This window comes from Anas acuta, chromosome 3 (genome assembly GCF_963932015.1).
Source record: "Anas acuta chromosome 3, bAnaAcu1.1, whole genome shotgun sequence".
Taxonomy (NCBI): domain Eukaryota; kingdom Metazoa; phylum Chordata; class Aves; order Anseriformes; family Anatidae; genus Anas; species Anas acuta.
Genome location: NC_088981.1, coordinates 25,426,073 through 25,450,076, shown reverse-complemented (window position 1 = coordinate 25,450,076; position 24,004 = coordinate 25,426,073). Strand labels below are relative to the sequence as shown.

The 24,004-nt window shown below is 41.3% G+C and overlaps 2 protein-coding genes and 1 long non-coding RNA gene across 5 annotated transcripts in view; 2 read left to right on the top strand and 1 right to left on the bottom strand.

Annotated features, from left to right (window-relative positions):
- The window catches only part of HEATR1 (HEAT repeat containing 1), a 44,648-nt gene extending 34,729 nt beyond the window's left edge, over positions 1-9,919 (top strand). For both annotated transcript variants that reach the window (XM_068676224.1, XM_068676225.1), the window contains 15 exons: positions 551-677; positions 1,525-1,691; positions 2,249-2,295; positions 2,767-2,890; positions 3,779-3,919; positions 4,134-4,423; positions 5,087-5,237; positions 5,408-5,566; positions 6,334-6,468; positions 6,684-6,788; positions 6,882-7,050; positions 7,780-7,934; positions 8,290-8,448; positions 9,182-9,290; positions 9,697-9,919. In XM_068676224.1, coding sequence (XP_068532325.1) covers positions 551-677; positions 1,525-1,691; positions 2,249-2,295; positions 2,767-2,890; positions 3,779-3,919; positions 4,134-4,423; positions 5,087-5,237; positions 5,408-5,566; positions 6,334-6,468; positions 6,684-6,788; positions 6,882-7,050; positions 7,780-7,934; positions 8,290-8,448; positions 9,182-9,290; positions 9,697-9,785 — 2,127 coding nt within the window. In that variant the 3' untranslated portion in view covers positions 9,786-9,919. The remainder of the gene's footprint in view (positions 1-550; positions 678-1,524; positions 1,692-2,248; positions 2,296-2,766; positions 2,891-3,778; positions 3,920-4,133; positions 4,424-5,086; positions 5,238-5,407; positions 5,567-6,333; positions 6,469-6,683; positions 6,789-6,881; positions 7,051-7,779; positions 7,935-8,289; positions 8,449-9,181; positions 9,291-9,696) is intronic.
- A 725-nt stretch (positions 9,920-10,644) lies between these two features.
- On the bottom strand, positions 10,645-23,706 carry LGALS8 (galectin 8). Of its 2 annotated transcripts, XM_068676234.1 has the most exons (10): positions 23,548-23,706; positions 21,218-21,355; positions 17,170-17,258; positions 16,245-16,455; positions 15,476-15,592; positions 14,092-14,148; positions 13,990-14,016; positions 12,843-12,931; positions 12,282-12,447; positions 10,645-11,928 (listed from the first exon to the last, which is right to left on the bottom strand). In XM_068676234.1, exons 2-10 carry the CDS (start codon positions 21,257-21,259, stop codon positions 11,779-11,781), a joined length of 948 nt encoding a protein of 315 aa, XP_068532335.1. In that variant the 5' UTR covers positions 21,260-21,355; positions 23,548-23,706; the 3' UTR covers positions 10,645-11,778. The 2 variants fall into 2 exon arrangements, with proteins under 2 accessions (XP_068532335.1, XP_068532336.1); XM_068676235.1 differs by lacking the exon at positions 14,092-14,148.
- Positions 12,913-13,190, top strand: LOC137853663 (uncharacterized). Its single transcript, XR_011094638.1, has 2 exons — positions 12,913-13,080; positions 13,125-13,190. It is a non-coding gene; the product is annotated as an uncharacterized lncRNA (long non-coding RNA).
- Positions 23,707-24,004: the final 298 nt, after the last annotated feature.

Genomic DNA, 24,004 nt, shown 5'->3' with positions numbered 1-24,004 from the left:
ACACCCCTCAAACTCTTCACAAATTACTGCTTTTCTGATTGATTAGAGGACATTTTTTATGTTAAATGTATGAAAGCTGCTAAAAATGTGGGAAAGAGCTAATTTCATGATACGGATAAGTATTTTTGAGCACTCTTACTTTTGTCTTATTTGACAAACTTAGTATGGGATACTACTCAGGTGTGCCAGTCCTGGCCATCCTGTAGGATATCTTGAGTTATTCTTTTCATCAGGGTATGAAATGGCTAGAGACACCCCTAATGAAATATGGATTATTTCACCATTACCTCACTAGCTGAGGTTTAGGGCAAATAGCCTATGCCAGAAGGTGAGGTTATTCCTGATGCTGTTTAGTAGATGGAGTGAGATGATATTTTCTCTCCCCACCCTCAGGAACTCTTAGATTCTCTCTGAGGCTTGCTGCTGTTGCCCCAGTGCTAACCCTGGCAGCATGCAGCCCCCCATGGCATGTTCACAAACTGACTGAGGAGTTTGAGGTCTTATTTTAATTCTTGAAATAAACGTTTCTCTCCTTTTAAACTATAAACAGGATGCTGTGCTGGAAGCAGACACAGAATTTTGGATTTCCATCTGTTGCGAATTTAATATACATTCACAGTTCCAGAGCATGATGAAAATAATCCACTACTTGACAGAGCTGCCAGAGAACAAAGAAGGTAACTGCAAAACAGAACAGCAAAAGTACATGAACCTCCCTTTACTCCTCTAGATAGAAACTAGGGGATACAGAATTGCCCTAATGATTTATTCCCCCCTGCCTTTTACAAAATGGTTAAGATATGTGATTACTTATTTTTTGATGTACATTAATTATTGGAGTGCTTAGAATCAAACAGCACTCCTCATTTAGAAGGTCCATTGAACCATTTAATTGAAATAAATAGCTGTTACTCATAGCGGATGAGATGACAGAGATTATCTGTTGGGGGAGTTATTTGTATTTTGTTTGCTTTTGTTTTTTAAGGTTTCTTCATTTTTTTTTCTTCTACATTGTAGTGAAGCATTAACTAATTGATATGTTTTAATACTTTTCCAGTCTGTTATTTCAAAGAGCATTGAGAGGGAGGGTGTGGCTGGTTGTTTCTTTTCAAGAAAGGACTAGGTGGATTTGGTGTTTGAATAAATTTTCTTAGCCGGGAAGGGCCTGGTAGTGACAGTGAAAGCACTTTTTCCAAATACGTCACATAGTGTCTGCGGTCCTTCCTCTCAAGTCTTTCATGTTTGTAGCCAGTGTGCTATAGCTTTAGCTTCATGAAGATTCTTAACATAAAAACTGATCAGAAGCAACAGCAGTGAAATGGCACTGCTGTTTTTGAGGCTATTGAAACAGAAAAATTATCTTTGTTTTTTTGGTTGTTTTTTTTGGAACTTTGACGTTATTTTGGATACAGCAGAATGATTGTCCTCGATAGCCACTTGACTGTAATTACACTTTTTCTGTAGTCAGGAATCAAATGTCTTTTCTTCATGTCTGCAAATTTGTTTTGGGAATGTTTTCAACAGATGATCCTGGCCCAAAAAAATCAAGAACGTGCAAGACAAAGCTGAAAAATCAGGAGGGGCAGCTTTTTAATGTGGAGTCTCACTCAGGCAAACAACTTCGACATTTCAAGTTCTTGTCAGTCTCCTTCATGTCACAACTTTTAACTTCTCAGAGTTTGGTGAAAAAGGTAATTACACTTAAACTGATCAGATTAAGTAACTGTGCCGTATGTAATAGATGAGGTTTAATTTGCTTTTTAGTATGATTTTATACTCAAAGAGGATGAAAGAATGTGCCATCCAGTGTATCTTGCTGACACCTTTATTTACACAGCTTTGAAACCTTCCAGTAATGTTCATTATTTTATAATAGTGCCTTTCCAGATAGACTTAGTTTGTGCAATTGATGATTAGGTAAAAAAGAGAAATTCAGGTCCCAGTGAATTCCCACTGGCTTTATGGAGTCTGGGATTTCACTCAGTTTGTATAATCCAAGTTTGGAGTGAGACTCATACTATTAACTCCAAAAAAAAAAATAAATTAATGTTAAAAATCTGGCTATGGATCTAGCTGGAAGTGGTTTCCAATATTTTGACTGAACATCATCCACCAACATGAAATGTTGTTTTGCTACTGTGACTGTACTGCATAAGAATCTCAGATTTTCTTCTACAACAATGCTAAATTGCAAATGTGAGGAACTGAAAATTTTCACAGTTAGCATTTTTATTCTCTTCTAAACCAGATAGTTGAATGTGAAGAAACAGAAGAGCTACAGAAGTTGGAACAGAGGTATGCTTTATATCTGCTCCACTCCTATTTCTAGCCTTTATTGTAACCGGGGAATATTTTTTTTTTTTAAGTGTAGTCCCATCAGAGTATTTTTTTTTTTTCCCAAATGTTTACCAAGGATACTTTTAATACCCTCAGCAATGAGCAGTACTTATTATATGCAAGTTACTTTTTTTACTTGGTCATAAATATGTTGCTGTTATGATGAAATCTTTAAAATTATTCTAGATTTTTTAGCAAAATATATTGCTTTATTTGTGGGGAAATATATATATAAGTGTATGTGTGTGTGAGTGTGTATATATATATATATATATATATATATATATATATATATATGGTCTCTCTAGTAGGTGTTTCATTTTCCTTTTTTGTTGCTCTTTTGTTTGTGAAATGCTATGCATTGTAGGAACCAAGTTGACTACTTTAGTGTCCTTGTTGTGTACTAAAAGATTCTTGCTTCCTGTCTAGGCTACTAGAAGACGTTCTTCACTATATAAACACTGTGGCATCCTCAGTGGAAGGAAATGCAGACAAGCCAACAGCCAAATTTTGGAGGGTTCTTCTTGGCAAGTCCTATGAAATGATGGATAAAGTAGGTCTCATTGGCACTCTTGTTAGCAGTGGTACATTCCTGCTTTATTTATTAATGCAATCAATCACCAATGTAGGATTTATTTTTTTTTCTGAATTAATCTTTATTGATTAATTAATCTTTATTAATTATTCTTTACCTGCTGCCTCATTGTTTGAGTTCTTCTAGCACTTCCAGCAACTACATCTAACAGCTTAGACAGAACAAGGAGAAAAAAAAAGTCTGGAATGCTTTTTTCCTCTAGTGTGTGTTCTACCATGTGGTGGAGAACAGTGGCTTTTGGCAGCATTGCTCCATGTTAAATCATTTTATGAGTTCACTAATGCTTATGGAGCTGCTACGTATTTCTATATGGAATTTAGATGGAGAAAAATCAGATTTTCTTTCTGATCTTTTTCTGATCAGAAGTGTACTTGCAGAATTGGATTGACTGTCTAGTAACATCAGTGGTGCTGTGAATCATAAATCTTTTCAGTCTCTGTATGGACAGGTGGTATTATTTCTTTTGCCTGAGAAGCACATTCCAGTTTTCATGTTGTTTTTGCACAAGGCACCATTTTAAGTATTTTAAGGGAAGGAAGGATAACTAACCAGTGTAGACATGAGAAAAATGAAATTGCTGAGAAAATATTGAAACTAGTGGGTATTGGTTGGTTAGCAGCCAGCAAACATACATTAAGTACTATAACTGGAACCTCCTTTGGATTTTTTTGCCTGCCTCAGATACAGCATGGCTGGCCTATCCTCTCTTCTTTGATCCTGAAACCCATGGGGAAAGCTGAGACGAGTTCTGCCTGTCTTTATGGTGTTGTTAATGCTGTTGTTAATGCTGTGTTTTGTGGTGGTGTTAAGCCTTTATGGTGTTGTTTTATTTGTGATCTCTTGTAGGTCAACGCCTTATTGCCAACAGAAACCTTCATCCCTGTAATTAGGGGACTCATGACAAATCAGCTGCCATCTGTGAGACGTAAGGCAATGGACCTTTTGAACAATAAGGTACAGCAGCGCACGAGGTGGCAGAAGAGCCAGGTGAGGCTAAGTCATTAAACTCCATTCTTTAGCAGAAATAAAGAGAGAGATTGATGTAGAAGTGGTTTGCTCTGTGTAGGAATATCAAGTATCAGTGTCCTCTGTCAGGCAGCTTTTGAGAGAGGTGGTTAGATGTAGGCTGCCTGCCCAGTTACCTTGCAGAGTCTGGGTTTCTAATTGTGTCCTTCAAGCGTTTGTTCTTTTGTCCTCCCAGATCCGGCAGCTCTTGGAGCTAGTTCCTGAGCTCATCGCAATTGTGCAGTGCAAAAGAAAGGAAGAGGAGGAGGAGCAAGCCATCAACAGGCAAACTGCTTTGTTCAGCCTCAAACTACTCTGCAAAGGTTTTGGCACAGAAAATCCCATGCCATTTGTACCCGTTTTAAAAACTGCCATTGATCTGATTTCTTCAGAGAAGGAGGAAAAGAATGTGATGGGAAGTGCTTTCCTCTGCATAGCTGAGGTCACCTGTACGCTGAAGGCCCAAGCAATCCCTCAGCTCCCAAGGTATCATTGGATTCTTTTTGATAGAATCAGCAGCAGGAGAAAGTAATTATAATGAAAGGCATTACTGAAAGAAGGAATGCTGATGAAGGCTAAGTGGGCAGTCTGACCATTTTTTTTTGTGTGTAGACAAGAATCGAGGTGTTTGTAGTGCTTCAAGTGCTATAGAACTGAGAAGCTAGTCGGCAAATTGCAGGAGACTTTTATAATTGGTACAGGTCATTATGGAACTGTGTGCTGCCCTGAAGGGAGATGTAGTCCTTATGGCTATAGAAAGTCAGACTTTTTTTCTTTTTACTGTAGAGTAGATTGTAGTTAAAAACATGAGAACCAGTACGGTTGGAAACACCGCATGTTGCATTCTTTTATTCTGCCTATTCAGGAAGAATTCATGTATCTAACCTGTTGCTTTTAAGACTGTTTTATCTAATTACAAATATAAATTTCTTACCGTCATTAAATCTTTCATCTAAATCTGTTCTTCATTATCCCTGGAAAAAAATACAGCAGAGAAGCCCAGAATACTGAGTTTTCCCAAGTACACATGTAAAAATTCATGTGAAAATAGTCCCTGCAGGCCTAAAGGCAGGATTTTATGTGACTCGAAATGTTCCTCCAAATAATCGGTGGTTTCACCTCTCCGTATTTTTGCTTGCTTATTCACAGGCTGATGCCAGCACTATTGAAGACTTTAAAAAATAAGAAGGAGCTCATCTCCAATGAGATTTACTTGTTAAGTGCCGTGACTGCTCTGCTGAAGGTTGCAGAAACATTACCACACTTCCTTAGTCCTTATCTCATGGATTGTTTGCTGCAGGTGAGCCATCTGACTCCTGCAGATATGAAGGACTCCTACAGAATCTGCCCAGTGCAACAGCCCTAGTAGGGCAATTCTGACCTTCTGCCACTGATGTGGGCGTTTTTTCAGGGTTTGCTCTTCTGAAGACAGTGAAGCTCTTACTTATTTTTTTCTGGATTTCCTGATAGGTTGTCCGCCTGGAGAGGATTGTGGTTGAATTTGGTCCTTCTTCCCAGATAAATGTACGCGTAACATCATTGAAAAGTATCCTAGCTACAAAGCTTGCTCCCAGAATACTCGTGCCTGCAGTTACTAAGTGCTACAGTGAAGTGGCAAATAACCGAAAGGTGAGAATTGTTTCATTCATTTGCATTGTAACTACAAATACGCTTTTCTTTTGTGGTGGGTTGACCCTGTCTGGCAGGTAAGCCCCCAACCAGTCACTTGCTCGCCTTCCTGTTGTGGGATGGGGGAAAAAATTGAAAGTGAGAAGAAAAAAAAAAGGGGGGGTTAAAAATAAAAAAATAAAGGAGGTTAATAGAGAAGGAAGAAAAAAAAAGCAGTACAGAAACAGTCACTTGCCCCCAGCAGACAGATGTCTGGTCAGTCTCCAAGAAATGGCTGCCTTGGAGAAACTCTCCCCTCGTTTTATTGCTGAGCATGATGTTACATGGTACGAAATACTGTTTTGGTCAGTTTGGGTCAAATGACCCAGCTGTGTCCCCTCCCAGCCTCTTGCCCACCTCCACCCTATTTACTAGGGCAGCGGAGTGAGAAACAGAGAACATCTTGACACTGTACAATCACTGTTTAGCAACAGCTAAAACACTGGTGCATTATCAGCACTTTTTTGATCACAAATCTAAAACACAGCATCATATGGACTGCTGTCCATTAACTCCATCCCAGCCATGACCAGTACAATCTTCAACTATCTCTGTTTTCTTTTATACTGCAAAAGTGAGTCAGGAAAACGTACAGGAAAAAGTGCAGTTATTCTCTAGTATTTTCACAAGTAAATGTGAGAAGTGCAAAATCAGGTTCCCTTGTCAAGTTTCTTAGTTACTGTCAGTGTCACGGTTGTCTTTGTCTTGCTTTGCTTTTGTTCTGGCAGAACTGTGTGGGTCCCCTGATGAACATCCTGAAGGAGCACATTGTCGTTATGGAGAAGGATCACCTCATCTCCCATCAGTCTGAGCTGACAGCATTTTTCATGACAGCCCTGGACTTCCGCACAGAGCATGCGCAGGTAGCATGTTTAGGGCAACAAACAGGCAGCTCAACTTCTCATGCTAATTCTATCAGTTATTTTTTGGGTATCAAATATTCTGTCCTGAAATTGTTCAAGGGGGTAGAAAATATTACGGTTAGGTACTTAGCCTGAAACAGAGAGAACTAAAACTTCCTTTGGAAGCTCAGATTCTTACATTTCAAATTTAGAATCATGTTTTTTAATTTTTACAGGATGATTTGGAGGAAGTTGGTAAGACAGAGACATACATTATTGACTGTCTAATAAGTATGGTTATGAAACTTTCTGAGGCTTCCTTCAGACCCCTCTTCTTCAAGGTAACGAATTTAGTGGTAATTCATCTGCATCAGCATCTTTGTATTCTCCAGTGCGCACACACAGGAATGAGCTAATCTGCATTTCACTTTCAGCTCTTTGATTGGTCCAAAACAGAGAGTACCCTAAAAGATAGGCTCCTGACATTCCATCGGTTAGCAGATTGCATTGCAGACAAGCTTAAGGGTCTCTTCACCCTGTTTGCTGGTCACCTAGTGAAGCCATTTGCTGAGACACTGAACCAGCTCAACGTTTCAAAAACTGGTAAGTTTTAAGTTACTAACTACAGAGAAGCGTTGACAGGCTAATTACAACTGCTGAACGTTTCATCTTACAGCAATGAATTTCACAGCACATACCCCTCACTGCTCTCTCTCTTCTTTCTCTCATAAATAAGACATCTTTCTTATTCTGATGGAACCAAGGGATAATTTCCATCCATAGGCTCTGGACTGCCAGTACAAAGCTGAGACCACATGAAAACTTCCAGTGTCAGTCCTTGTGAGGTCCATGAGACTGAAATTGTGTGGAAAGAAGGTGACTTGCTTCTGGCAGTTGCCTGTCCTTACATATTTTTTTCATTCACTGACTTACCTTATATGCCAACCTACTACTACCTGATGCATTCAGACTCTGCTTTCTTGGCAAAAACAGATACTACTTTTGTATGGGAACTACTTCCCTATTGTATTTGTAGTGAGCTGCACAAATTCTTCATAGCCACAGGGATAGCCGTGAACTTTCTGATAGCCTGTGACTATTCCCTTTTATCCCCAGCTGATTGTGAATTGCAGCAGCATACCGGCTAGGGCATTACCTAAAAGTCAGATAACATACAGCATCTACTTTATTACTCTGACTGATAACTACATAATTGATGTGCAGTACATCCCTCAGCTGTATTCACAACTAACAGCATTTCTAGTTTGTAGAGAAGTTGAGTATTTCCCATTTTTGTAAACTTTGTGTTTTCCCTCCTGTATTTATATATAGATGAAGCTTTCTTTGATTCTGAGAACAGCACCGAAAAGAGCTGCTTACTGTTGCAGTTTACCATGGACTGTCTGCATAAGCTCTTCCTGTATGACACCCAGAAGTTCCTGAGTAAGGAAAGAGCAGAAACCTTGATGATGCCTCTGGTTGATCAGGTATTGACAAACATAGAAAAGCAATTCATATCAAATATTTTTTCTATATGAGGATTTCTTTTAAAACTATCAATCCTCTCCTTTCACAGAAAGGGGAGAATTAATTCATTCTTTCAGCTACAGACAGTATTAACTGCTTCACCTGATGCTTTAGTTTACTTATTCTTTTATCATCTTTCTAAACTTCTTTACTCCACAAGGTTCATGCACATTACTCAACTCATGCAGACCACTGCCCTCCCACTAATGCTCTTTGACCCATCTCCTGAGTACCTGAAAGTCTATGCTAGAAGCAGCATTTTTGGCTGGGTTTATCTGATCCTGGATCTGTCTGACAAGCATTTTGTTTCCACAGCTAGAAAATATGCTTGGAGGAGATGAGAAGTTCCAGGAAAGAGTGACAGCACACCTGGTACCCTGCCTAGCGCAGTTTTCAGTAGCAATGGCAGATGATTCTCTTTGGAAACCACTGAACTACCACATCCTGCTGAAAATGAGGCATACCTCTTCTAAGGTTGGGAGTTAATACAATCTGAACTGTTTTTTTCTTTGTTGCATTAGAAAATGTTAAGTGTCCCAAAAACAGAAGTGGATTAGCCAACTCACTGTTAAAATACTAGCTTCTAAAGTTAGGCTACTAGACCGCTGATGTTTTACTACTCTACCACCAAGTTCCTGAGATGCATCAGTCTGTTTTTCCTCTAACCCATTAATTTTCTACAAGTAGATGTGTTCCATACTGTTGATTTTATTTTTGTGTTTGTTTTAGATTTGGTAGCTGTTTGAATAAGAGCTAACCTGCTTGTCCTTAAAGAAAAGGGTGCTTTAGAAAATGTAAGATAGTTACTTATCAACCTTCAGACCTGTTTCATGTATAGAGCTTTGTCATGACCTATTTGACTGGTTACAAGTATTCAGGGGAGTATATTTTTAAAGTAACTTAATATCTGGATTAAGGTAGAATAAAATATTAAAAAAAAAAGTTAGTTGCAAGAAGCAGGTTATGTTGCTAGCAGTTAGCTGATAGAACAGTCTTTAAATTCCCTTTCCAATGCCACTCTGCTCCACTGTTTCAGCAGGACTTAACCCAGTACAATTTAAAAAAAAAAAAATACTCCCCCTGAACACTTTGCTTCAGTAAGGAAAGCTAGTTTAAAAGTTACGCGTGTTTTAGGAGATAGAAAGAAGTTTGGGACATTTGACTGTTTCCTTACACAGCCTCTTTTGTTTTTCTTCTTTTGTTCTAGGTCCGCTTTGCAGCTCTGCTTGCTTTGCTAGAAGTTGCAGAGAAACTCAAGGAGAACTACCTGGTCCTGCTACCAGAATCTATTCCATTCTTAGCTGAGCTTATGGAAGGTAATACTCTAAAATGGTCTTAGTGAAGGCAGACAAATGCCTATAAGCTAAAAGAACAAAGGCCACATAATTCAAAGATTCAGACAATATAATTGCTATAAATAATAAGAATTCATATATGATAGCTTCAGCTGTGCAGGATGGAAACTGAAATGGGTTGTATCCAAAACCCTCCTAATGTTCACCTAAATGACGGTAGCTTCTTTACTGTTCCATCCTGTGCGCACCCTCCCAGGCTGCATATTTTAGATCAGTGGTACAGTATAAATAACTTGTGTAAGTCCTGAGTTGATGACAAAGGATTTTTGAACAGTAATTTCATACCTGGCATTTGAAGACAGTTCCAGCCTTGAGGACATCTTTGTAATAACTATTTATTTACTTCCTGCTTTGTTTCTTTTTCTAGATGAATGTGAAGAAGTTGAACAACAGTGTCAGAAAACAATTCAGCAACTGGAAGTCATTTTGGGAGAACCACTCCAAAGCTACTTCTAAGTTTATCCCCTTTGTACTCATATGTTGTCTGGATTGTTTTAACTACATCCATGCCATGCATTACAGGCAAATTGTCATACTAATTTTTATCAGATTTAAGATCTTAATTTTTTTTATTAAAAATATTGTGTAAATCTGGCTTTATCATTTCTGGATCGTCTGGAAACTGGGGTTCATTTTATGCCATCACTTGGTGACATAAAACTTTCCTTAACTTGCTTTTCTCTGAACATTACAAATGAAGCGAGCTAAACTCAAGTTCTGATAGCTGAGCACAGAGTGACAACATGAAAGACTGCCCACTAACCCTGCTGTGCTGGGCTTCTGCAGTTCCTGTCTTAGTATAGAGGGTGTGCTGCTACAATATAAATGTGATACTTACTGGACGCATGCACAGCAATTCTGAGAATGTGTTTTTCTGTTATTTTTATGCACGTGAGAAATGAAGTCATTAAAGATTCTGAAAAGGAAGTAGCTACAAGACAGTCTTGAAAGAAGACAACTATATTCAGGTCAAACAATAACAATGTCCACATGAGAACACCTTGCTCAGCTTTTAGGTAAAGGCAAGGATGCCCAGGTGGTAAAATTGCCATAATGAAGTAGGAGCTGCCTCCAGGCTCCTCTGTTAAAAAGAATCAGCCAACTGCATTTATCGTTAGGGGATATGCACAGCACAACAGCGGCCTGAAGGTACCGCCAAGGCCTAGGCCTACCTGGCTTAACTGCAGTTCGCTAACTCCTTAATGGGGAAATGGTCCTCTAATCAAGTTCACCCTGGAGATACTTACTATTCTGCAAGTACGATGAGACAAAATAGGCCAAAAAAAAACCCAACTTAGCTACACTTAGAGAAAAGCATGGTTCATAAACATGTTTATTTATGCTTTTTATACGTTTAACATGGTAGTTAAACAGGCTTTTAGGGTACATCTTATCCTTGAAACTGCTTTGCTCTTTTAGCAGCTGTTAAGGTAAATAGGAACAGCCCTTGGGCATGTAGTAACAGCCAGTAGCAACTTATTTTTAAAAAAATAAAGAGTACATAAAAATTAAGACTGACAGTTGTAAAGAAAACTGGTGGAATACAAACGACTTTTTTCAAATAGCATTTGAATACAAGACCAAAAAACAACTCATTCACTATTCTACTGACCAGAAGCCAAGTCTCAGCTCAGCTGAAACCATGCCTGGAATACCTGGGTTCACATGTTTTAAAACGGAAGCCAGACACATCTGCTTCAGTCCCTGAGCAATCTCATCACAGCTGGGAGCCAGTTCAGATCAAATAAACTTTCAAAAGTTCTCCCAATCAGAACTAGCTAAATCACTTCCATTTGTTTCACTTTGGAGAACTAAAAGCTAGAAATACTGCCAAATGTTTGATTTAAGCCACCTATAAGCAGGAGTTGACATAACTGTGAGTGTCACAGAAGGTATGACTGCAGCAGCAGCCTAAGTAGAATCAATTTCCTCCTTGCCTTTCGCGAGAACTGATGGCTCAACTGTCTGCTTAATCCAGCCCTGTTAAAAAGGTTGTTATCACTAATATAAATTAAGAAGCAGAACAGAGTACTTCATAATTCTATTTTCTATGACTGATCAATATCCCTTTAGGGGTGGATAATCATATCTTCATATCCTACTTCGCTCTAGTTTCTACTTTACTGAATGTATATTATTAAGGAATGACTAGTAGTAGTTAATCATACTGAGCACAATTGTTAAGACAGTATGATGCAGTATTTTCATATTGCTAGGTTCAGTAATACATGTGATTTATCTGAGCACACTGATTTAACTTGACAGGATACTGTAAGCTATTGGAGGAGTTAGTTAATCTCACAGCAGCTCTGGTACTCACCCAACTCAAGAGAGGCTGATACAGAAGCCCACATAGATAAAGGCAGGCTCAGCACAAGCCAGCACCAGTTTGTACTTGACAGAAAAGCTGTCACTGGAATATATTTAATCCTTTTAGTACTAATTAGAACTACCAGCTCCTCACATCTAACAATTGAACATCTCCTATGACTTCCAGCAGGTCGATCTTTTCCAGTTGTTTAAAACGATGCTTGTATTCCAGAATGTGAACACCATTAACAGCAACTTTGAACTGGTGGGCATCACAGAATATGATCAGCTGAAAAAAGAGAAGAGGAACAGTTAAGTTCCTAGCTTGAACTTGGGTGAGCCCTGCCTCTCTGTTACAAAAAGTCCTTCGTGCAAAAGGAGCATTTTAAAAAAACATGGAACTTAATCCCACGCTGAAATCTTGCAACTACTTATAAGAAAACAGGAATAGATGGCTGTCATTAAAACCAAGTCAGATCTTTGCTTCCTATGGTCCTATTTAACCCTAACATTCTCAAAACGTGGAAATGCAAGAACAGCACTCTTACTTAAACAGTATTAGCAACATAACATTTAAGCGCTAACACAAACTCTTATTTTGGCAGAATTCTAAGTCTGATGCTGTGTTTCAGTTAATCTTACCTCAAAATACATCCCTGGACTGAAAGGGAAATTGGTAACTTCCTTTTCTTCTTCTCCCCAGCTGTCACAAAGGTAAGAGTTTCTCACAAAAACTTTATTCTTCATTCGGGGATTCAGATGTAGTGCTATGTCCTTTGACTCACTTGATTTCAGATTTATTGCAAAGCTGGAAGATATTTTTTAAAACTTTACTACTCCAACAGTTTATAAACATGATCAAGTATTCCATGCTATTTACCAAGACTTTAGCCAATTGTGGTTACATGCCATGCACAATGGAAATCCAGAACAGACATGCAACCTTGTGAAGGATGCAGATTAAGCAGGAAAGACAATCAGGTTTTATCTTGATTTTTCTCAGTGGAGCTGTTCAAAAGAACAGCCCTTTCTAAAACAGCATCCTGCGGGTTCCTAAGAAAACCACACTAGTTTCAGATGATTCCAGATGCTAAGTTGCGAGTAAGGGTACACTGAGGCAATGGAAAAGCCTACAAATTCTCAAAAGCAGCTCAGTTAATAGCAAAATAAAACAAAACAAAATAAAAAATCACTAACACTTACCTCTTTGGATTTTTATTCATTTCTCCTTTAATAGCAATGGTGCATCCCGGACGAAGTGCAGAACCAAGTTTCCCAATGTAAGGAACACCCTAGAAGTTCATCAGCAGTGAAAAACTTGACTGTGATTTACTTTTTTCAACATACAAGCTGAGCTTTAATATGGCAAGAAGAAATTTGGCCTACAGTTTCCAGTTTGCACTCACAGCTCAGCTTTTTTCTACCAATACAATCTGGGATAGTGAATCTGGGTGATACTGAATCCCAATACAATCTGGGATACAGTTTCAACTGTAGTGAAAAAGTTATATGGAGATGAACGTATCAATGTCATTTTTTAATTATTTTTTTTCAACTAGAAACTTGGGTTCAAAATAAGCAGTATTTACTGCTATTTCTGGCACTATACGTGCCTTAATCCAGAGTCATACCACTTGTAAGCACCAAAAAAGTGTCTTGAGGAAACCTAAGCTTGATCTGGCACCAGACACTCCACTGTACAACTTAATGCATTTGAGAGTTGCCAACTGGTTTGAGTAAATGTATTATAAGCAGCATGAAACTCTGCACTGATTTAAATTTGCATCACACAGTCGTTCAGGTACAGACACACTGACCTCTCCTCTCCGATAGCTTGTTATGCTTTAAAAAATAAGACTCACACTAGATGAAGTACACACAGTGTAAGCATGGCTCCATCACCATAAGGAAGATATAGCCAGACAAGTTCTAAGATACACCCATTAACATAAGGCCACCTGGCTTAATACAACTGCAGAATGCTTTTAACACAAGCTTGTTTTGCAGGTAAAGTCATGAAAACTAAGCATGCTTATTTGAACAAATAAGCATCACATCTTATTTTGATGTGATTTGGTCCTTTAAAGCTTCAGGTACCCCACTTTTTATTCCTCTGTTCATGGCTGTGGATGCTGTGTTTATCTCTTTGGGTTTTCTGTATCCCTTAACAAATAGCCTCATGTTTACTAGCAGCAGGAAAGAGGATTGATCTCTATAAAACCTCATTGCTGATCATTTCCCAGTAGATTCTCAAGTCCTATGTACTGTGCATATTTTTTCCTCAATAACTGAGAAGTTTTTATTTCTTTTTTTTTTCCACATTTGCTGTAAGTCTACCTGAGATACTTACAAATTGTGAACCATCTGGCATCTCCCCCTAGAAAAGAAAACAAACATAATTAACTAGTTTTTCAGACAACCGGGAGACTCAGTCTTCTACAAACATACGTACATTTTCTGTGCTTATCTTTGTTATTCCTAGAGATGATGGCTGTGAGCCTTGTACAGACTGCAGAGAAAGAGATATTTAGAGATATAAAGACATATTTAGATGTCATTGCTAGCACCACAGAACATAAAGGTGTGTTAGAAACGTAACAGATCTGTGCTGCTTTGAAGCGTAAATTGTTAACATGGAAACCCAGGGCTATGGTGAAGAAAAAGACAGCCAAACCCCTACAAACCAAGGAAAAGTCCTGAAAATCAATTGCTGAAAGACAAATTGAGTTTTCCAAACACTACCTCATTACAGTTTGAATCTTTATCTTACAGTTGGAGCACTCTTAACCCTTAGCATCTGAGGATATCCACTCAGCTTTCCTCACCAGGGTAAGAGCATCAGCAGGGCAGGTCACCCAGAGATGGGGCAGAGGGGGAGCTTAGGATTCTAGGCAGCCGCCTGCATCCCTGTCCCTTCCTGCTGTGTATCGTGTGAACAACATGGCCACGTGCAGATAAAATTCCTGCCTCGCTCTGGCAGACTGTATCTTCATCTTGTTTATTTCAATATAACCTCCCTCTTCCTCCTCAGAAGAGTACACACTGGAAGTAAAGACAAAAAAGAAACAACCACCCTTTCTTCCCCAGAGGATTCAGCATCTGCAACCAGAGACTAAAGCAAGTCTCCTTTGTTTTGTGTTTGGGACAGAAATCAACCTATGGCACCTCCTTGCCCCCAAGCAATTCCTGAAGTCAGTCCTCCACAACAGGACTCAGATAGCTTTGAAGCACCATTCCTGCAGCAACATATCCAAGGCCAAGTGACAGGGCCCATAAAAAGTCTGTACACATGCTTTACAAACAATCAGTAAGTAGACACATCTTTAAAGCTTGGACCCTATTTAGTCCAGGCCCGGATCTCCACCTTCCTTCAAAACAGTTTATTAGTCTGCTGCTCTGAGTTCAACCTGATGTTTAGCAGCAAGAGACCCGAGCTTTGCCCACAGCGTAGTGATGACTGAGCAGAGGAGACAGAATATAGCACAGAAGCAGGTAGGCTGCCTCAGTGACTGGCAGAAAGGAAGAAGAGTCAAGGGACAAGAGAAGGGACAAGTCATTTGCATTCTGTACCTCCCTGGTTATTTACTACCTTCTGTTTCTGCTCTCTCACCCTTTCACATCAGAAGGCTCTCACCCTCTGAACGGGGAGAAAACAAACCGTTCAATTCCTCTCTATTGGTTTACTTTCTCCAGCAGAGCTAGGAGCTGAGAGGAAGGAGTGGGGAGAAAGTGCCTTGTTACCGAAGTTAGACTGTGTAGATGCCTTTTTTTTTTTAATTGTAGTTTAGCAAGACAAAGAAATGGAATCTTGACAGCCAGCTGTCTATAAAACTTACGTTAGAAACAAACTCTATACTTTTGATGTGCACTTTGCCATATATTCCCAGAGTATCTATTCTTTGAAGGCTAATTCTGTGGTTGTAGAGCAGCAAGTGCTTCTTGTTTACAGTCACCTAAAGGGACAGGGAAAAAAATAGGAAAATGACATTAAACACCATCCATGCATCAAACTGTATGCATGCAGCTGTTTACGGTGCTTTGTTACAGGAGCTGGGAATGTCCTGGAAACTTCAGAGCAACTAAGTTCAGATCATCTACATGTATGAATCAGCTTCTTTCCATTACTGTGAGGGAGATTTATTTGATTTATTTACCTTTCACACCCTTTGTTTTTATTCTCTGACCGTTTCTGAATGTGGTTTTACCAACCTAACAGAATCTGTTATTGCAGTGTAACAGAGCCAGAGAACTACATCGCACTTGTTTCCTCCAAGAGGGAGGAAATACTGTCCTACACTACTCACAAAACAGGTTTACTGTTACAGTCAGCCCTTGCAGGTAAGAATGGGAAGGTGGAATAGCCATTAGCTGTGCCAGACAGTTACTTGTCTACTCATGCGGCTTTGAAGGGAACCATGCAAACCGAGAGGTCTGATCTGCTTATCACCTATTTAAAAAAAGTTTGTAATCTTTTGTGTAATCAGACTGTACCTACAAAACAGAAACCATGACTTCCAATTATACTGTATGTACGCAAAATGCCTCACATTTATTGGTCTGACAACTGGCCAATAAGGCCTCTTGAGTTGAACAACGTAAACTCACCTGGAATTTATCCTTTAAAATCATGATGGCAACCTCAAATGACTTCCCTTTTTCAAAAGGCATCTCATAGGTGATCTCTTCCCAGCCCCATTTTTCCCTCTCCAGTGTGTTGCAAACAATGCAGCCAGACCTTTTGAAGCGAGGGTTGAAATGAAAGGCCACATCAGCTCGAGGCTTTATACTACTGCCACACTGTAAATCCACCTGGAACCTAAACATAAAAAATAAGACAAACCACACTCAGCTCAGTCTGTCAAGAAATGACCTACAAGTTCAATACACTTGTGTTTTACTGCTGAACCCCAGAACATGCAGATGGAATGAGCTATTGGATAAGGAAAAAATATATTCATCCAACTTCTGTGTATTTATGAAAAGTTTTCACAATTTGCAATGAATTACAGTATTTAAGCATTTACTCAATGCTTATCAATCATATCACCTGAGCTCCTCACTTACTACCTTCACCACCTTCCCTCCCATCTTCTTCAGCAGAATAACTGAATGCACCTTGGGCCACATCAGGAAGTCAGGGAACAGAACCTACATACTTGGTGAGAGCACTAGTTCACACCTCCTCACCCCAGGTGTAAGCTACAAGTGAGACATTTAGTTATCACTTTTGTTAGTCTCAGGTAACCTCCTCAGATAAGCAGATATATGCTATGACAGGGAAAAAGTGCCAAAGCAGGCAAAGCAAAAACAGAGGAAAGAGGATCAGCAGAAAGCAAAAATCAGTTTATCCTCCAGTGTTCATCGCAGAACTTTCATTAATCACTTAATTCGCTGTATTCACTGTGACACAATCACAAGGATTTAAGTGAAGCCTTTGTTTACTATCCCAAATAGGTTCCCTAGAAACAGTTTGTTCATTACATGCTTGTTCACCTGGTGACATTTCAAGAAGTGATACTGTAGTCACTACCTGTCTGCATCATCAGGAACGCTCCCATGTATCACAATCAGCTCTCCAGGTACGAGGCCACCATGAATTGTCCCAACATACGGAATGACCTAGAAGAAGGAAAAAAAAAAGATAGAAATAACATTTTGTGATGGAGGCAAAATATATAGCTTTTAAAATCATATTCTAATACTCAATTAAGTGGTGCGCTAGCATATTAAAAGAAAGACAACTAGCACCTCATTTAAAAGAAACGCTAGAAATGCATTAAATACCTGCCACAACAGAAAGATAAAAAACAGATTTTCATCATTGCAGACCAAGCTTCTCAGATAAAATTAAAATAAATAGTTACAACCTTCATTCTAGCTCTAAAAAGAATAATGACAATATTTTATTGCCTCACTTTTAATAAGAGGAGATTCACTTCAAACCAAGTCATTGCCAAGGGAATGACAACAGTCAGCCCTTTGCTGGTAGCCAGAGGAACCTTCCACTAGATTTTAACACCAGACTAGAGCAGCTGTCTTTTTGCTCGTTCTTACTCCCTTGTGAAAAACAGCGATGGAAAAAAAAAAAAAGCCACTATGGCAGAGAGCAGAATTTCATCTGAATACGAACAGCACAACATACACTACAAAATATCCTAATGAGCTGGGAACAGCAAGGTGCACTGAACTAGCTCTGCTCAGGGGTCATAGTCTTTAGGATACCAGCAGCACACAGTCTATCTCAAAGCCTACCCTATTTCCTCATCCTTACCAATAGCTTGGGAAGGTCACACATGTACATTATGCTGAACTGAAATGGCAACATGGTAGTAGTTGTTAAACCAGTTATGGGGACACGTCAGCTAAAATAAAAGCCTCAAACACCCCAAAATGGCTCCACAGCGAAGGTTTAGACATGCTGACGGGAGCCCTACCTTGACCACCAGCTGGAGCACCCAGAATTTATGGGAGGAAAGGGAGCACCATAACAGAAAACCGTGGAAGATGACAGACTTTTCTGAGAGGAACGCTCTAAGACTGCATTCTTTCCATCCAAAAGGACGCATTTAACAGAAAAGAATGTTGACCACCCATTCTTGAGAAGCTCAGACATGGAATCTGCATGGCCATAATAGAGCAGTTCCTGGGTGTAATATTACAGGCTTAATGAGGTTCTGTCATCATCGGACATGCCTGTCATTTCTTCATGTTTCAAGATTCTTGCCAATTTTTCCTCACCCGTTAAGAGCAATGCCTGCAATACCACAGGATCTATCATCATCCCAGCGTTCTTACAAACCTCCCGAGGTTTCCTTTGAAGCCAACTGGACAATATCAACACAGTTTGGGATGTCTCAAAGATCAAGTTGCTTCCAAAATCTGCCAGTTTTCATAAATGAGACAACAGATTACAGAGAAGAGGGCTGTGATAACACAACTTTCATCCACCTCACTGGATAGCTGACAGCTGTCCCATCAGACAGGGCATCACATTTCTTGCCAGATGGATTTTTGGAATAATTGCTGGAGGTGACTTGTTGAGACTGTGTGTCCACATCCTAAGAGAAGGTTCAGCACTGAGGAAAATTCCAGAGTGGGGTGCAGCAGATATGCAAGGAATCTGTTTCATGATGCTCCCCCTGGCAACACAGCCTGCAACCTTAGGCATTGGCAATGCCAGGGGAGCTTGGCGTGCTGACTCTGAGAGAAACAGCATGGAGGCTAGAGCGGAGTGAAGAAAGACACCATGGCCGGGCTCTCTGCTGTCACCACAGGGAGGGGGAACTGGATGGTACGATGGAACTGACGGATTGCACAGCCAAGTGAGCTGAACTGATAACCAAATCATGTCGTCTGGGTGACCTTTGCTCATTATAATCCCATTACAGTGCCAAAACACACCTCCATCCCAAAGGTTACCTGCCTCCAAGGTGCAACCACCTCTCACTAAGCATATGCTCTGAATTTCCCTAAGACTATAACATTAAAGCAAAAGAGAAAATTTTATACCAATCACAATGTAGACACATGTGACTAGAGTCACTCAAGCTCCACCTACAAGTAAGAAAATGGCATAAAAATGGCTTGAGAGGAACAATGTTAGGGAAGACAGCATCACAGACAAGTCAGGAGGACATCGCTGACCTCTGGGATCAGTTGATGAGCTGAACCTCTCTTCCCCACCCCGCAGGGATGCCTAGTTGGTAATACCCTCGGTTATACCCAGTGCTTCCCCAGATAACCTAACACTCTCTATGGAGTTGTTTCACAAGTTACCTTATATGTAGTTGGTTGCGTTACTCACATCCTTGGTATTTGCATGTGCTTTGCAAACTGTGTATTTATCACCTGCAATCCAAAAGAACCTGTACTCCTGTTGCTTCAATAAATGCCACCAGTCATTAATCTACCAGACTGAAGATGTAACGTGCTATTTTGGCATCCATGATCATGGTAATTCAGCATACTGAATGTCACCAGGCTTATAGTGCTGAATTGGGCATCACTCAGAATCTAAGCCCAGCCATCCCCAGCCCCTCTGATACCTGAGTGCAAGCTGGAATGTGAATGGGTTTAGGTCCTGTCAAACTTCTTTACTTGTTAATGCAACAGGGTTGAGTAAAAGGCATAAAGGGGAAAGCAGGATTTTCTGGATGATTCAAAGCAGTCCATTAGTGAAGAAATACGCCTAAGATAAGAATTCATTAAAAAAGCTCTTCAGTTTTGCAACTTAAGGAATGATTTGTTCAAACAGTGAAATAGTCACAGCGCTACTAAGCGCATCTGGTGGCTTCACACAGGTACACATTCAGCCAAACAGCACGTCTGAAGCTAGAGCTCAGTGAGCATCACACATGCAACAGCTCACACAGTCCATCAGTGACAGAACCAGCCAGTTAAAGAGACTTTGTACAAACAGCAAAGTAGTATGACCCATATATATGAAGCACAGACAATTAGGTCCTGTTTCAAGTTTGCTGTTATGGGCACAGTCCATTTTGTTGATCTCCCCGCTTGCACTACAAACCCCATCCCACTTCTTTCCCTTCAGCTTGTTCAGAAGAAGCAGAGGAGGTTTGGAGACACCTTGGTGTCTCTAGCTCAACGCCTTCCTCAAAGCAAGGTCAGCTAGAGAGGGCTGCTCAGGACCTTGCCCAAAGGCTGTCCGGAGATCATCTGCACAATCTGTCCCACCTCTGTCTCCACATTCCAATCCCAAATGATCACTCTTATTTCCATCCTAGGCTCTTGACCACTAAGACCTAGTTTTATCCCTCTGAATTCTCCAGCCTGGTCTTGTTACCCACTACACTCATCAGTCCCCTTGCAGGCATCCAGTTCTGATGAAGTCTTCCTCTTTTCCTTACACTTAGAATTTCACCTATACACTTCCTAAACCTCCTCTTCACACCTCCTTTCCACCTCCGCCAAAATCCCCATCTGTAACTTCCATCCTCCCCTTGCTTTTGCAATTCAGTCCTTCCAGCTTCTAGTTCATCTCCACACAGCCTTCCTTCCTCTCCAAACTGGATTACCGCTGGACTTGATGATGACCTTTTACAACATAAGTGATTGTGTGATTCTTGTAAGGAAGGCTGAATCTACTCCCCCATCATCCGTTAAGTTTGTCCACTTTGCAAGCAACGAGCAAGCAGCAGGACCGAACAATCAGACACTCAGGGCACTGGACTGTATCAATGACAAGCTATAACAGACATGGAAGTTCTGTGCAGGTGTGTGGTACAGTACTCTCCACAGAGATTCTTTGCAGACTTTGGTATTTCTGACAGAACATTAAAATGCTATCTCCTGTAGACTCAAAAGAACTATGTTTTTAAAGAGACAGTGAAAAGTATGCTGGCTTGATGCCACTGTCCCAGAGCATGAGAATACTAGAGAAATACGAGAGAATATCAGAGCCGTCCCTGAGGTTCTTCCTCAAATACCTGAGCAACACCAACAGCTCTCAGTAACGCACCTCACTGTACAAAAGAGCAGGAGTGTTTGCTAACTACTGGCATAAAGCAGCAAAATCCCATTTCCTGAGGGAGAAGTTGTTGACATAGTTGCAGAGTTACCGGGTTAATGATTGTCTTCTGCGGCCCATCCAAGGACATCATCTTCCCTCCTCCAGTTTAAGTCTGTCAGTCCTGCGGCGATCACTGTCAGAGCGTATTTAGAGGTCCGCTGATCTGGCTGCACCAAAGCAGGAATCCCTTTGAAAAGCCAAAACTTTTAATTAGAAAGAAACAAAGTGACACTACAGGAAGTAAAACCCTCCAAGGTATAATGTTAAAATCTATAAAGAAAAATGCAACTGTATTTCCAAGAAATTTGATGGAGTTTCCAAATATCAAAGTTAGAAGCTTCGTTAAAGACAAAACATGCTACCCTAGGAAGGGACAGTGCACATAAATACACGTTTTTATCAGCTGCTTCCTGATCATGTATATTGAGGCAGAACCCCACGTAAATACCATTATTGCACAGGGCAACACTGATAACTCGGTGACCGTCAACTGTCCGTTTGCAGCTGACACCTGCCTGTAGACTGCGAAAAGACACAAAGCACAAACACATTTTCCTGAAGTAAACAGCCATTTCTCTTTCTTTTACCAATTCCTGTGCTATTCCCAGGTTGCTCAAGGGCAACCAGCCCTAGTGGCTGAACTGGCTTTTTCCAGTTTTATCTTACATACAGATAAGAGATACCAGCCAAAGACACAGCAGGGAAGCACAGAGTGTTTTCTGCTTCTTCCTCCAACACACACAATCCCTGAACTCCACAAATAACTACAGAAGTCTACAAAACCTGCATTAAATGCACAGAACTAATGAGGAAAAAAAAAAAAAAAAAAAAACATCTTATGAGTATATCCAGCTACACTGTAATTTCTTCATCAAGTCTTCTAACAAAGTGACCAAAATTCATGGGCCAATTCCAAAACTGCTAGGCAATTATTTCTTGCATATTCTGGAGAAATACCTTATGGTAGCAAGCCAACTGGGTGGTGAAAAGTGGCAGGCAAAAAAAAAAAAGACAAAGGAGATGTTTTTAGTATTGTCGTTGTGTGAAAATTGCTAGCCACATAAAAAGTAAATAAAAAGTCTGCTCTATTCCACAGAGACCTGGGATGAACCTTCTGCAATGATTCAGCAGCGCAGACCACTGCAACATCTGGTTAATCCTGTGGGAGACTTGGGCCAGTAATTCTCCTTATGATCAGGGTCTAGAGCGCATTTAGGAGAACACAAGGTGTTATGCGCCCAGCATACACCATGCAAATGTTTTGCACCTTTTGATATGGCCCATGGGATACCATCGTCAATTCACAACAGGAATGTGCCAAGGCAGGCAACTTCCACTATTTTCGTTTTTAAAATTAGGAACTCAAGATCACAATAAGCAAGAATTCTGACTACAGTATTGACAAGTCTAATAGCAGACCAAAGAAACAAAACCCAGACCTACAGTCCTGCGCCCTGCAGCCTGCTTACCAAGCTTCCCCTGGTGCGACTGCGATCGGCACCTTACCAAACAAGGGTATGGGACAGGACCATATCTAGGATCTAGCAGCATACGCCTGAGCTCTTCTGCCCACCCTTTTTGCTCCTGGCAGACCAGGGGCACTGTGGCAAAGCGATTTGTTTGTATGTTTTATGGAAAGGGTTGCAGTAATGAGGGGAGTCAGGCTGCGTTTGGCCACGCAGGTTTTGGGTAAGGAAGCACAGGGCCCTGCTGTAACTTTCTGTCGCAGAACCGCTGTCAGTGAACGTGAGGGGGTCTGATTTTTTGGGCTGTCCTTTGGGGATCCAGGAGTTGGACTCGATGATCCTTGTGGGTCCCTTCCAACTCGGGTATTCTGTAATGCTATGATGCCAAATTTTAAGTCTGCAATACTAAGATACGGTTCCTCTCAGAATCAAAACAGCTATGTATTACTGCCCTGATATCTCACACACTGCACAGTTCAGGAAAAGGAAAAAAAAAAAAAAAAAAGGAAACAGCAAGGGCGGCAGCTATTATCGCTCTATGACCCACAGAAAACGCCTTCCTCTAGAGAAGCCCGTGGGGACTTGATAACTGGGGCTGGATCCCGTCCGACGGCAGACATGGCTTCCGGAGGGGAGGGGGGCAAAGGAGCGAGCAGGGTACCGCCGGGTGGCTGCGGGCAGCGAAACCCAACCCAGCCGCGCCCCGCGCCGCCGTCCCCGGGCTGCAGCCCCCGGAGCCGCGGGGCGACCCGCAGCAGCCGCCCCGGCACCCAAACCCCAAACCCCGGCCGCTTCCGCCTCGGGGCGCCCCGGCGAGCCCCGTCCCCACCAGCACGGCCGCACAGATGGACAAACAGACGGACAGACGCGGGGGGACCCCCAGCCCTCAGCCCGCCCCTGGCGCCCGACTCACCCGGCGCCTAGCAGCGAGCTGACGCCGCCGCGCTGCCACCGGCCGCGGCCGCCATTTCGCGCCCGCCCCGCGCAGTCACCGCCCCAACGGCCCGGCCCAACGGCTCTAACGCCTTCCGCCCGCTCCCAGCGCCCGGCCGCGGCGGGGCGGGGGAGGCTGTGAGGGCGGCGGTCAGGAGGGTGCTCGGGCACGACGGCCGTGCCGCGGCACAGCCACCTGCTGGGAGGGCACATCGGGCTGCCAAGATATGAAGGACTCGTTCATAAAGGGCTCCTGTAAAAGATGGCTTGGGGAAAGGCGCCTTTCAGTCACACGGGGCTACGAGGGAAGACCGATAACCACCGGCTGTAATCGCTAGCAAAAAGCCTGCTATTAAAGCCTGTTGTTATTACTGTCCAGAACTGATGACTTACAAGATATCTGAAATGTTGTGAATTCACTTCTCCTTCAAGGGCAG

Excerpts from the sequence above, each read along its gene's own strand:
- LGALS8 (XM_068676234.1), bottom strand. The coding sequence starts at position 21,259 with ATGATGTCCTTGGATGGGCCGCAGAAGACAATCATTAACCCG. Across the intron at positions 15,593-16,244 it reads TTTTAAAGGATAAATTCCAG|GTGACTGTAAACAAGAAGCA; the intron begins GTGAGTTTACGT and ends CTGTCCCTTTAG. Across the intron at positions 12,932-13,989 it reads TGCCAGATGGTTCACAATTT|GGTGTTCCTTACATTGGGAA; the intron begins GTAAGTATCTCA and ends ATGAACTTCTAG.